Genomic DNA, 12,164 nt, shown 5'->3' with positions numbered 1-12,164 from the left:
GGCACACGGCCCAGCCCTGCGGAGCTAGCAGAAGGAGATTGGGGTTTTCACTGAAACCTTCCCCATTGAGCAGTGCAACCACTAAACCCAGGGTTAAGACCATATTAGTCCAATAAAACGGGTGCAGGTTGGTGCGGCTGGGGGCTTCTGGCTGGAGCCTTGCCTGCAGGGGCTCAGAGCTGCGGAATGGGCTCATAATTCTATATCTGCATCCAGGAGGTCAGGGCAGACGTCCAGCCCTGCGGGAATCCTGGGCCAGCCGAATGCAGATCACAGACAGGGCAGGCAAGGGTCACAGGGAGACTACTTAGGGAGGCCCAGGCTGGCCTCCCTCGATGCACCAAGCTCATGGACAGGACATCCGTGGTCCCTGGGGGACTGCCACCCACAGGCCAGGGCCCAGCAGAGAGGATCTTGCTGATTCTGTTTGTGGCTGTATGCTGGTTTTCTTGGAAAATCACAGACGCTCAGAGCAGAGGACCCTCAGAGGCCATTCAGCTCGGCCACTCCAGCTTCCCTCTGTGTCCCTCCACGGGGTCATCTAGTTTTTGGCTTGAATGCCCCTGGGGATGGGGACCTCCCTCCTCCGTGGGGCCTTCACCAGCCCATGGATAGCTTCAGAGCACCTCTTGTGCACCTGGCCATGGAGTAAGCCTGCATGGCCAGGCCAGGTCAGCACACGCCCCAGGTTAGCGTGTCCCCACAGCCACGCATCTCCCTGGCCTTGCCACCTGGGACACGGGTGGCCAGTGTTGGGGTGCAGCACCCAATGGGAGCACCCCTGGCCCAGGCACTGTCCCCGGGGGAGCAGGACACCGTCCCTGTCCCTTCCCCATCCCGTCCCTGAGGTGTGGGGACCACAAGCCTGGAGACCAGCAAGCGTGTGTGGATGGGGACGTGGCTCCAAGGCACCGTAGACTTGAGGGCAGGGCACCTGGCCATGAGGGGCCCCAGGTGGAGGCGAGGACCCTCGCCACTGATCCGGACTCCCTTTGTCTCCCAGCAGCGTGCCCCGCCCTCAGCCCCGATGGCCCCCTCCCAGGTAGGCCCCCCACCGTGTGACAGCTGAGCTCCCTCGCCATCCCCCACCTGTCCCTCCTCCTCCTCCTGTTGCGTCCTCCCGGGGAAGGTGGCCTGGGACCCCCACCCGCCATGAAGGGGCAGTGACAGGGCACCAGGGTCACGGGGTCGGTAGAGGCGGTCAGGCAGGACTCTCACCTTCGTAGGGGGTTCCCCAGGCCTTTATTCTCACGTCTCTGTCGCGGTCACAGCTGGGACATGGCCATGCGGAGACGAGGCTGGGGCCCTGGGTCCTGTACGGCTTCCTGCAGGCTCTCTGCTAACCGGGAGCTGGGTGAGGGGCCAGGGCCGGGGGTCACATGGGGACGCTCCCCGACACGGGGCTGACCTGTGAGTGGGAGATCTGCCCGGAGCGGGGGCGGTGCCCCTAACGTCAGAGGAGATGCAAACGCCTTGAGCCCGCTGAGTCGGGGCGGGTGCTGTGGCCGGCTGCTGGGCACCCTGGCCGCTACCGGGTGTGGTGGGGTCACCCCCTGGAGCGCTGTGGGGGGCCCCGGGCGCCCGACTCCCACCCACCTGCAGGTTCTGAGTGTGCATCCGTCAGTAGTCTTCATGGTCACCGTCTTCCCGTCTGCGCGCGTCCTGGGCGGCTCCTCTCTGCTCCTGCCCCTGCCTCCCTCCCTCACCTCGAGTCTCCGATCACCCTTTCCTTGCTGCCATGGCCATGCAGGCTTCGACCTCATGGCGGCCTTCGGCCTGGTGGAGAAGGAGTACGCTTCCATCCGTGGTGTTGCCATGGAGCGCGCGGCGTTCAGCTGTGCCCGGACCTTCACGCTCCTCAAGGACGCTCAGCTGACCCGCCGGGCCAGGTGGGGGGCCGGGGGTGGACTGGGCCCCAGAGGGGCGGGTGGCCACATCCCCCCTGTGACGTCCCCCGAGCCCCCCTGGGGGGGGCTGTGGCAGGTTCAAGCCCCCAGAGCCGACCAGGGACTCCCCTGAGCAGGTGGGGTTTTACAGATGAATAAATCTTGCGTGGGTGGAGCAAGGCCACGTGCAGGTCCTTTTCCCACGTGGCCCCAGCATTGCTCAGACTTGCAGACTTCTGCATAGAAGCTTGTGTCCCTTGAGAACTCCCACGTCCCGGTGGGCGTGGGTCAGGCAAATCTGCAAGCAGCCGAGTGCTCCGCAGGCGCCACCCCGTGACCCGCCGTGAGCAAGGCTGGGGGCTCCCAGCAGCTCACAAGCGCCCGGCCTTGTTTGTGGAGAGATCCTGAATCAAACGGGAGCTGTGATACACATAATTCTTCCTTGAGTTAAATGCTGCACGTTATCAGCACGGTCACATGCTTTGTGCTGGGAGTTTGAAAAGTACGAAGCAGATCACTGCACAGCACTCCCCGCGCGCTGCTACGATTCAGGCCTTTCTGCCCAGCACGGGCATGGCGGGCGTGGTGGGTGTGGCTACGGCAGGTGCCGCTCTGCCCACCGCCGTCCTCCCGTCTGAGCTCACAGCTCCTTCACCGTCCTCTTCCTCCCGCCCAGCCCAACCTGCTCCTATGTTAACGTAACAGGTGGTGACGGGTCTCCCTGTGCATGTGGGTGGCTGAAGCCGGTCTCTTTCTCAGAGGCCCCTTCCTCCCGGCCAAGCTTGAATCTGGGGTTCTTTATCGGGGCGGGCTGCTCTGAGCGTCTGGGGCCCTGAGGTCTACCCTCCCTGGATGGAGGCCACACGATGGCGGCTCTGCCGTGCGTGTCCCTTTTCTGCAAGCGCAGACTTTCCCAGGCCCTCGCTGTCGACGGTTCTGCTGGTGTGGCCCCCGCTCCAGATGTGATCAGCCACCCCAGGCGAGGCCACCCAGCACAAGTGTCCCCCCACCGTGGTAGCTGCCACAAGAGGGGTTCTGGGTTGCTAAGAGCAGAGGGGTCCCTCCCTGTGTTGGGGTCAGAAAGGCTCCCCAGGGAAGTGGCAGACAAGTAAGGGCCACCAGGGAGACAATAGGGAAAGGGAAGGGCACTGAGGAAGAAGGAGCAGCCCGTGCCAAGGCCCTGGGGTCAGTTTGCTTAGAGAACCACAGGAATGGACAGGTCTGGGTCTTTGGGGCTCTTGGTTATCCTAAGAGCAAATGAAGGGCAAAGAGCGAGGCTGTAGGCCTTTAGGAACACTGTTGTTGGGTGACCTAACACCCTGTTCCCTGACCTTCCCACCCTTCAGCATGCCCCAGTGGGCACTGGCACAGACCCCCCGCCTGCCCACTCTGAGCACTCCAGCAAGCTCGGGTCCGTGGGAGCAACTCCCGAGGGCAGAGCTGCCTGTGGGCTTGTGGGCTCCTGACCCCAGGACACAGGCCCAGAGACCCTCCTGCCAGGCCCCCATGACCTGCCCCCTTCCGCCCCCGCAGAGCCCCTGGAGGATGGGGTCTTGGAGGACCCTGCCCAGGAGTGTCGTGAACACAGGCTGTGGTGGGGTGGCCTTCGGTCCCAGCCACAGAGCATGTCTCGCTGAACCCGCACCAGCCTGGGGGCGCTTCTGTCCCTCACATACCCAGTGTTACTGCTGGGGAACGGAGGCAGGAGAGGCCCAGCTTGGTGGTGGACCCCCGCCCTGCAGTCCCGTGGTTCTGGGGGATGGCGGGACCCCACCCCGTCCCAGGCCTGCAGTCGCCCCCCGCCTGTGCTCCAACAGTGGCCTCCAGCTGGCTGCCCCCCCACCAGAGTACACGGTGGTCTTCCTGCTGCGTGTGCTGCCTGAGACCCCCCGCGAGAGCTTCGCGTTGTGGCAGATGACGGCTGAGGACTTCCAGCCCGTCCTGGGGGTCCTGCTGGACGGTCAGTCCACAGGGAGGGTGGTGGGCCCAGGTCCGTGGGTCCTAAGGAGGTCTGTGTCCGGGCCAGGCCGGGGACGCCCCAGGCTCAGCGAGAGGCGTCCACAGCTCGGGCCCCTGAGGCTTGGGGTGCATTTGCATGCTGCCCGACCGTGGGGCCACCCCGTTCTGCTCTGGGGGTCTCACGTGCTCCCACCCCTCCCCTGCAGCTGGCAGGAAGTCTCTGACCTACTTCAACCACGACCCCAGGGCCACCTTGCAAGAGGTCACCTTTGACCTGCCTGAAGTGAGGAGGATATTCTTTGGAAGCTTCCACAAGGTCCTGGAAGGTTCCTGAAAGACTGAAGTGCGCCCCTCGAGACCAGCCCCCGCTCCCCAAGTTCTGGAGCAGACCCCCCCCACACACACAGGACCCGCAAGACGTGCCTACCTCCCAACCTGTCACAGCCGGCTGCCCGTCACACACCGGCTCTCCCCGCCCCACCCCCGCTCCCCCCCATTTTCCTTGAAAGTCACGTTGGCCTGTCCGAGCCTCTGCCCCACGGTCCCCTCTAGACAGAGGTCTTCATTTGGGTCAAAGAGCATCCAGCCCTTCCTGGGTCCCACAAATCCCTGGGAGGGGTCTGCAACAGGTGTGATTTGGTCTATAAAGGGGAAACTGAGGCCTCGTGAGACCTGGGGTGGAGTTAGGATCCTGAGCGCCAGGTGCTGGGCCCCACTGGTGGCCTGGCTTTGTGGGCACAGGCGGGTGCCCACCCTCGCTGGGGCTGCAGGGGAACCTTTCTGGTGTCCGGCAGGTGCACGTGGCTGTGGGCCGCTCCAGGGTCAGACTCTACGTGGACTGCCGGAAGGTGGCCGAGAGGCCCATCGGGGAGGCGGGCAGCCCGCCTGCCGCGGGCTTCGTGATGCTGGGGAGGTTGGCCAAGGCCCGGGGCCCCCGGAGCAGCTCAGCCACAGTGAGCACGGACCTGGTCCCGCTGGGCTGGGCTGGAGGGGGCCACAGAACCGCAGCCTCGTCTGGCCGACCCTGCTCTGTGTCATAGTTCCAGCTGCAGATGCTGCAGATCGTGTGCAGCGAGTCCTGGGCAGAGGAAGACGTGTGCTGCGAGCTCCCTGCGGCGGTGCGTGGCCTAGCGCCTGCCGCGGGTCCCAGAGTCTGGGGGCGGACAGCATGTCCACCATCACGGTGCTGGCAGAGATCAAGACAGGCTTCCCGGAGGAGGTGGCCTCTGGGCCAGAGCCGGAGCCCTGGGCAGCCGGATGCAAGTGTCCCGGAGGCCCTGGGGGCCAGGCAGGCTGGAGCGTGTCAGGAAGTCCCAGCGGCAGGGGTGGCCACAGCCTTTTTCTGTGGGCACAGCTGGGGTGTACGCAGCGGGCCAGGAAGGCGCTCATCCGGCGAAGCCAGAGGGACTGCCAGAGACTCGGGCGGCCTCCGCAACCTATGGGTGTGGGCAGGGTTCCTCACGCTGTACCCACACCGGGCTTGGCCACGCTCCAGAGGGACTGGAAGACAGCCTGGGTGGGGCAGCCTGGGGGGTGGCGCCCAGGGTGGGGTCCTTGCCCCTCATTCCCAGCCTCCCAGGCGTCCTGGAACCCAGGTGTCTGTGGCTACTCGGAGCTCTAGGTCAGATGAGAACAGCTAGGGGGCCACTTAATGAGTGGGGTCTCCTTTCCCCCAGAAGGATGGAGAGACCTGCCCGGCCTTCCCTTCCGCTTCCGCCTGCACCTGTTCTTCGCAGACCCCTGGGCCCCCGGGGCCCCAAGGACCTCCGGTGAGTCCATCCTCTCCTCCCCTGGGGTGACCCGGGCTCCCGGCAACATCCTGCTGCCACAGCACCGAGCAGCTGTCCCAGCCTGCCTCCAAGATGGGACGTGCTCCTGCGTCCCCCAGCTGCCTCGTCCACCCAGCCTCTCCTCCCCACCCCCTGCAGCTGCCCTCCCCTGGGCTGACCCCTGTCTGGGGATCCAGCATATCCCCAATATCCCGGTGGGAGTGCGACCCTGTGCTGGGGGTGGCCAGTGGGTGTGGCGAGTCAGCCACGTGGGTGGCCTCTGTCCTGGGTACTCGCTGTGGGGCCTGGGAGGTGGCTCTCCAGGCCCTGGACCCCCCCATGGGGCGGGGCCTGCAGTGGGAATGCTCGGCGGTCCACGCCAGACAGGGGCCAGGATTTGAACCAGGACCTGCCGGAACAGGAGTCTGCTCTACCAAGAGGTTGTGGGAGGGAAGGATGGGCTAGGATTCTCTTGCCCCGAAAGACCCTTCCCCTTCTCCACCGAAACTTGGGGACTGCAGTCCAGGGCAATGCTGTGGGGCCCTCGGGTGGACGGTGCTGAGCCCTGACCGTGCCCTTGCAGGGCCTCCCTGGAAGGATCGGAGCCCCAGGAGAGCAGGGCTTCCCAGGGCCCAGGGTGAGTAGGGGGGAGTCCCATGGGGCTGGACCCTACCTTTCATTAGAATGCAGGAGTGAGCACCACAACTAGAAGCAAGGTGCCCTCCCCAGGGAGCGGCCAGCTTCCCACCCCACCCCAGAAATTGCAAATCTCATCTCGTCTCTGACCATAAGCACTCTGACAGGTGAACTGTGTTGACACCGTCTTAACTGGCTTTTCTCCTAAAGCAGCTCTAACACCCTGTGGAAGTTGCTGGAATTTTCTTGTTGGACAAATGTCCTTTGAACGCTTTCCCCTGGGTACTTTTCTTACTAATTCTTGGGAGCACAGTATACTTTATGGAAATCAGCCACACATGTGAGTTGTGACCACGTTTGCCACACCAGTGTTTGTGCGGAGCAGGCTTGGGAGCAGAGAGGGATGCGTCGGGTTGTGTGATCGCCATGTCCGTGCGCTCTTAGATTTAAAAACTCAAGTGTGGATATTAAGTAAGATTTGCTGCTTTGGACACAGCCAAATAATTTTTCTCCCTGGAGCTGTTAGTTTGGTGGATGATCTTAGTGTCTTCCTGAATCCTGAACTGCTCTCTTGCATAAACGGGGTACCTCCCACCCACGTGATGTGCGGCTGGGCTCTGTCTGCCGATGTCCTACTGAGGATTTTCTCACTGATATTCACACATGAGAATGTCTGCAGTTTTCTTTACAGAGTTCGGTACATCGATATGCTCAATTCACAAAGATTGCCTGAAGGCATTCTCTCATCCCCCCGCCCCCCGCAATCCCAACCGGTAGAAATAGCGGGTGTCCCCTGTCCCTTAGAGATTTGGGAGAAAGCTCCAGCGAGGCTGAGTCTGTGACTGGCCTGCCTGGGTCGGCTCTGCCACGGTGGTTTCTGCACGCCTCCGGGTTGGGAAGGGAGAGCAGGCCCGGGCTCCGTGACCTGGAGCCGCGGCCGCGGTCTGTTCCCGGCAGTAGAGAGGGTCTCAGCAGGACCCCTCCCGGGGTGGGCAGGGAGGGTGAAGACGTCTCTGCACAAGCCCTGGTCTGGTACCAAAGTTAGCCGGAGGGCCAGGAGGGTCACTGAGGACAGGACCGAGGGAGGGGCTGCTGGAGGGCCCCTCGGGCCCTCTCAGCTCCTCCCCCACCTGCATCTGCAGGGGGAGCCTGGGCCACCTGGACAGATGGGGCCTGAGGGTCCTGGAGGTCAGCAGGGGTCGCCAGGGACCCAGGGCCGAACCGTGCAGGGACCTGTGGTAGGTGCTGCCTCCCCTCCCCCTCCTCCATGCTGCCCCTCCCCCGTCCTCTGGGACAGACTAGCCGCTGAGTCTCTTTCCTCTCCAGGGTCCGCCAGGGGTCAAAGGAGAGAAAGGGGACCATGGGCTCCCGGGCTTGCAGGTAGTGGGATCAGACTCCACTCAGGGCACGTGGGCAGGGAGGGCGTGGGCTGGGGACATGGGTCTCCTCTGCTTCAGACCTTGGCCTCAGCCTGGCCAGCCGTCTCTGTTCCCTTCTAGGGCCATCCCGGTCACCAGGGAGCCCCCGGGAAGGTCGGCCTCCAGGGACCAAAGGTGGGAGAGAAGCCTGCCACGGGAGGGTCTTGGACAGAGGCTGAGGGGGCGGTGGCCTGGCCAGTGGCGGGGGCGGGGGGGTATTGTCACTGCCCTGGGCGGGGAGGCGGGCCCTGAGCTGGGCTGGCCTCATGGGCTCTCAGAGTGTCGCACAGGTTCACAGGGACGGGTCACTGCCTGTCTGCTCGTGACGGCCACGTGGGCATCCACGGGAGGGCGTGTAGGGGTGCCGGGCCCCCTCCCCGCCCCAGCTTGCCCCTTCCTTTGCCCTCAGGGAATGCGAGGCCTGGAGGGGAGCGCTGGCCTGCCTGGACCTCCGGGCCCGAGGGTAGGTACCACCTGCCCTGCGAGGCTCCTCCCACCACCTCCTCAGGGCTGAACACAACACAGGCCACAGCTAGAGGAGGTGACCCGGGGAGGCCTCTCCTCCTGGGCTGGAACCCTGCAGAGCTCCGCTGGGTGTGCGAGTGCCCTGTGCCCAGAGGCTTGTCGCACACTGTGGGAGGGTCTTTCCAGCCTCCCCTGGGCAGGTTGGACAGCCCCAGGCACCCCTGTGCAAGATCCACGTGGCGGCAAAGTGCCCGGGCTGCCGGGTCTGCCCGGGGAGGGTGGAGGGGTGAGGCTGGCTACAGGACGTGACCTGGGCCCCCTTCTCCCTCTCAGCTGCCTCACTCAGAAGCACTTGCCCTCCCCATCCAACCGGGTCCATGCTGCTCTGAATGGGGGCACCCAAGGTGGCCTCGGCCAGGTGCCTGTCCCGCAAGAGGCCGCCAGGGGCCCGGGGCCGGGGGCGGGGGCGGGGGCTGGGGGGAGGACCGTGGTCACACTCAGGATGGCTGGAACAGAGCCGGGGGTGGGGGCTGTTTTAGTGAAGAATCAGAGCTGAGGGGTGGGGCGGGCAGGGCTCTGCCCTGCATACGGGGCCTGGACCGGCCCCGAAGTGGGCGATAAGGCGCAGCCTGCGGGAGGCTGGGAGGAGTGAAGGATCTGGTGTGGGTCCAAGGCCGCAGGGACCCAGACCACAGGGAGCCAGGGTGGGACGGAGGAGGGGCCTCGTTGTCCAGGGCCTGCAGCCAACCGCCCCTCCACACCTCTGCAGGGCTTCCAGGGCACGGCGGGGGCCAGGGGCACCGGTGGGGAGAGAGGACCCCCAGGGGCCGTGGGGCCCACGGTAAGTCCCCTTCCCACCTACCAGCTCCCCAGGAGTGGGGAGGCAGGGAGCAAATGTGAGCAAATTCCTCCCTCCCCACCGATCAGGCCACTTTGTAAAGCCAGGCCTGTAAAGAGCTTGGGTTTGGGGCTCACCAGAGCAGAGGGAGCCCGGAGCTGCCCCTGCCAGACCCCAGACCCAGGACAGGTGGGGCACAGACGGTGGGGCTGTGGGCTCCAGGGTGTGGGGGCAGACCTGGGCCGACAAGCCAAGGAGGGGGCTCCAGCTGGGGACGGGGAGGAAGGCAGGTCCAGGGGCGGGGACGCATTCCGTACAGGCCTGGCGGGCTTCTGCCTCCCTGGCTGGCTGGCTTGCTAGTGGCAGACCCTTTGTCCACTGGGGACTCCCTGCAGCCAGCTCCCTAGGATCAGGCTCTGCTTTGCCTGATCTACCTCCTGCCAGATGGGTGGGACCCCCGCCCCCACCGGGAGCAGAGTCAGGAGATGCCGACCCCAACCCCAGGCCTGGCACGTGGCCCTCACCTGCCCAGAGGGGAGCTGACCCCGGGCCTGGCATGCAGCACTCACTCCGCCCAGAGGGGAGCCAGGATGGGGTCCAGGCACGTCTCCTCTGCTGTCGGTTTACTTCTCTGTCCTGACCTGCTTTTCTCCTTTTCCTCCACTGCAGGGGCTGCCAGGACCCAAAGGGGAGCGAGGAGAGAAGGTGAGTAGGCCCCTGTCTGGGGTCCGGGCACTTCCTTGGGAGCATGGGGGAGGCACTGGCCCTCATGCCGCCGGTCATGGAACGTGGCCACATGGCCCATCCTCCCTTTCAGGGCGAGCCACAGTCCCTGGCCACCATCTACCAGCTCCTGAGCCAGGCCTGCGAGTCTGCCATCCAGAGTGAGTGGTGTAGCTTCCTCGTGAGGACCCCAGAGCCTCCCGTGCCCCCCGTGCAGCCTCTGTGCTCACAGCAGCCTGGGCCCCTCGTCACTAGCAGTCCCAGCCTGGCCCGGCCATTCTCCTTGGCCATGCACCATGGAGTAAGGGGGGGAAGGCACGTGGGGGCCCCTGTGCCCCGTGCCCCACCCTGCTGATGCCCCCTCCACCCCAACCCCCAGGTCATGTGCTGAAGTTCCACTCCTTTCTCCGTGAGAGCGCCAGGCCCCCCAGGCCCGTCTGGGAGGCCCCCAGGCACCCCGGCACACTCAGTGAGGCCTGGCTCCCTGGAGAAGGGGGAGATGTTGGCCCCCACCTTGCGAACAGAGGTACTGGCCCTGTGGGGAGGGTCTAGGGGCCCTGCAGCTCCTCTCCAGGTACAGGACTCCCCACCCTCCCCGGGCCCCCAAGCCCACACAGAGGTCACTTAGGCAGGACTGGACACTGCCTGGCTTCCTGGGGTCCTCAAAGGGGCCCCTTCCCCACTCTCCCAGGATGCCCAAGATTAGGGTCCTTTGCTGTCCTGCCGTCCCCTCCCCCATCCTCCTCCCCGCATGCTCACATGCCTGATGCCCCAGGAGGCTTGGTCTGATGACCTTGTCCTGGTCCCTCCATCTGACTGGGGCTGCAGTGCTGGTCACGGCTCAGGTGGTAAGATGGATGGGAGGCTGATTAGGGGAGACAGAGCTCATGGGCCTGGATCAGGGAGAAAGGAAGAGGGTGGGGCTGGGGCACTGTGCTGTGGGCAGGGAGGGGTCCTGCCTCACCCCCGGGCTGTGCATTGGGTTAGGGGAGCAGGCCTCACTCATGGGAACCCCTGCCCACCATGGCCCATCACAGTTCCCCAGACATGGCCTTTGAGGTTTGACAAGGCTGTCATGAGGACCCCCCCACCGAGCCTCCCCAACTTGGCGGCGGAGCCAACAGCTGGTATCTGTTTGGGGCTCGGGCACCCACCTTCCCATCAGTCAGAACAGGGTCCCTGAGAAGGGAAAGGAAAGCATTGCTTTCTGCACCTCTTCGTTCGACCATGCCCTCCTTCTGCTCAGGCGAGCCCAGAGCCCTCAGTCACATGGGCAGCCCTCAGCCTAAAGGAAGCGAGCCTCCGGGACCCCCGGGAAGAATAGGTGAGCCCCCACCTGTGGGGAGGGGAGCCCCGAGGGGCAGCTGCGAAGTGGGGGTGCAGCATGGACAGAGAGTGCGGGCGCCGACGAGCAGGGCCTCCTGGCTGGTTGGGATGAAGGAATGGGGGGGTTCATGGGCCTTGGGGGAACATCACAAGCCTGTGGGCAGATGTGGGGAAGCCAGGAGAGCCCAGGGAGACACCGGCCGGGGCGAGCATGTCAGGAGGGGAGACCGGGGCACACCACCGCGGGCACCTGACCCGGGTGGGTAAAGGGACCAGGGCAGGAGGCATGTGGGAGCAGCGCCCTGAGGAGGAGAAGCCTGCTGCAGGCTCATGGCTCTGCTGGACACACTGAGACCCGGGGGGCTCGGGTCCACGGTGCCAGGCGGGCTGGGCTGCTGTGGTCTGGCTCAGACCTGCCCACCCTTCTCTCCTGCCAGGACGGTTCCCGTGCTGCCCACAGTGACCCTGCACCCCTCCCCGGACTCTGGGCACCGAGAGCGGCTGTGCCGGCAGGAGGAGCGAGTGCGGGAGGGACCTGGGAGTGGAAGGAGGGCGGTGGGGAGCCTTTCTTTTGTACTGTTTTCTATGCTCGGATAAACTGCAGCATGCTCACCAAGGCAGGGGGTTGCTCACTACAGGGAGGGGTGTCCCCAGGGCCCAGAGTCCATCCCTGCCAAGTGGAGTCCAAGGCTCCCCACCCCTGGCCCTCAGAGAGAAGCTACCATCCTCCCATGGCTTCGAGGACCCCCACCCCGCCGTCACCCCGTTACCGCGTGACTCTGCCCAGGACGCGGTTTCTCAGCTGCACTCTGAGCTACCGGTGTGGGGGGGGGTGCTTTGAACGCGGTGCCCAGCCCCCCCTCAAACACTGACCTCCTGGGCCCAGCCAGGCGTTGGGTTTGGGCAGTCTCAGGGGGCTCCCCACCTCCCTAGTAGCAGCCCCCTCTCTAATGTCATAACGTCCGGCTCCCCTCCCACGTGCTTGGGCCCTGTGGGGACCCTGACTGGCCGGCCCCCTGCCTTGTCACTGCCAGGGCACCCCCCTGCTCCCGCCCAGCAGCTGGTGCTGTAACCAGCCCCTGGCCGTGCCCCACACTCACTCACTTAGAAACCTCACCAGCTGCGGGTCTGGGGCCACATCTGC

At 65.0% G+C, this 12,164-nt stretch overlaps 1 protein-coding gene across 1 annotated transcript in view; it reads left to right on the top strand.

Moving 5' to 3' along the window:
* COL20A1 (collagen type XX alpha 1 chain) overlaps positions 1-11,627 on the top strand; it is a 25,536-nt gene extending 13,909 nt beyond the window's left edge. The window contains exons 19-35 of the mRNA XM_081832251.1: positions 1,007-1,042; positions 1,751-1,889; positions 3,704-3,846; positions 4,052-4,161; positions 4,640-4,798; positions 4,886-4,963; positions 5,522-5,614; positions 6,198-6,251; positions 7,577-7,630; positions 7,750-7,803; positions 8,078-8,131; positions 8,903-8,974; positions 9,641-9,676; positions 9,789-9,855; positions 10,074-10,220; positions 10,941-11,018; positions 11,458-11,627. Of these exons, the coding sequence (XP_081688377.1) occupies positions 1,007-1,042; positions 1,751-1,889; positions 3,704-3,846; positions 4,052-4,161; positions 4,640-4,798; positions 4,886-4,963; positions 5,522-5,614; positions 6,198-6,251; positions 7,577-7,630; positions 7,750-7,803; positions 8,078-8,131; positions 8,903-8,974; positions 9,641-9,676; positions 9,789-9,855; positions 10,074-10,220; positions 10,941-11,018; positions 11,458-11,483 (1,400 nt within the window). The 3' untranslated portion in view covers positions 11,484-11,627. The remainder of the gene's footprint in view (positions 1-1,006; positions 1,043-1,750; positions 1,890-3,703; positions 3,847-4,051; positions 4,162-4,639; positions 4,799-4,885; positions 4,964-5,521; positions 5,615-6,197; positions 6,252-7,576; positions 7,631-7,749; positions 7,804-8,077; positions 8,132-8,902; positions 8,975-9,640; positions 9,677-9,788; positions 9,856-10,073; positions 10,221-10,940; positions 11,019-11,457) is intronic.
* The last annotated feature ends 537 nt before the right edge of the window (positions 11,628-12,164 follow it).

This window comes from Leptonychotes weddellii, chromosome 10 (genome assembly GCF_054177405.1).
Source record: "Leptonychotes weddellii isolate Sample4059 chromosome 10, ASM5417740v2, whole genome shotgun sequence".
Taxonomy (NCBI): domain Eukaryota; kingdom Metazoa; phylum Chordata; class Mammalia; order Carnivora; family Phocidae; genus Leptonychotes; species Leptonychotes weddellii.
This window is presented reverse-complemented; position numbering and strand designations above follow the sequence as displayed.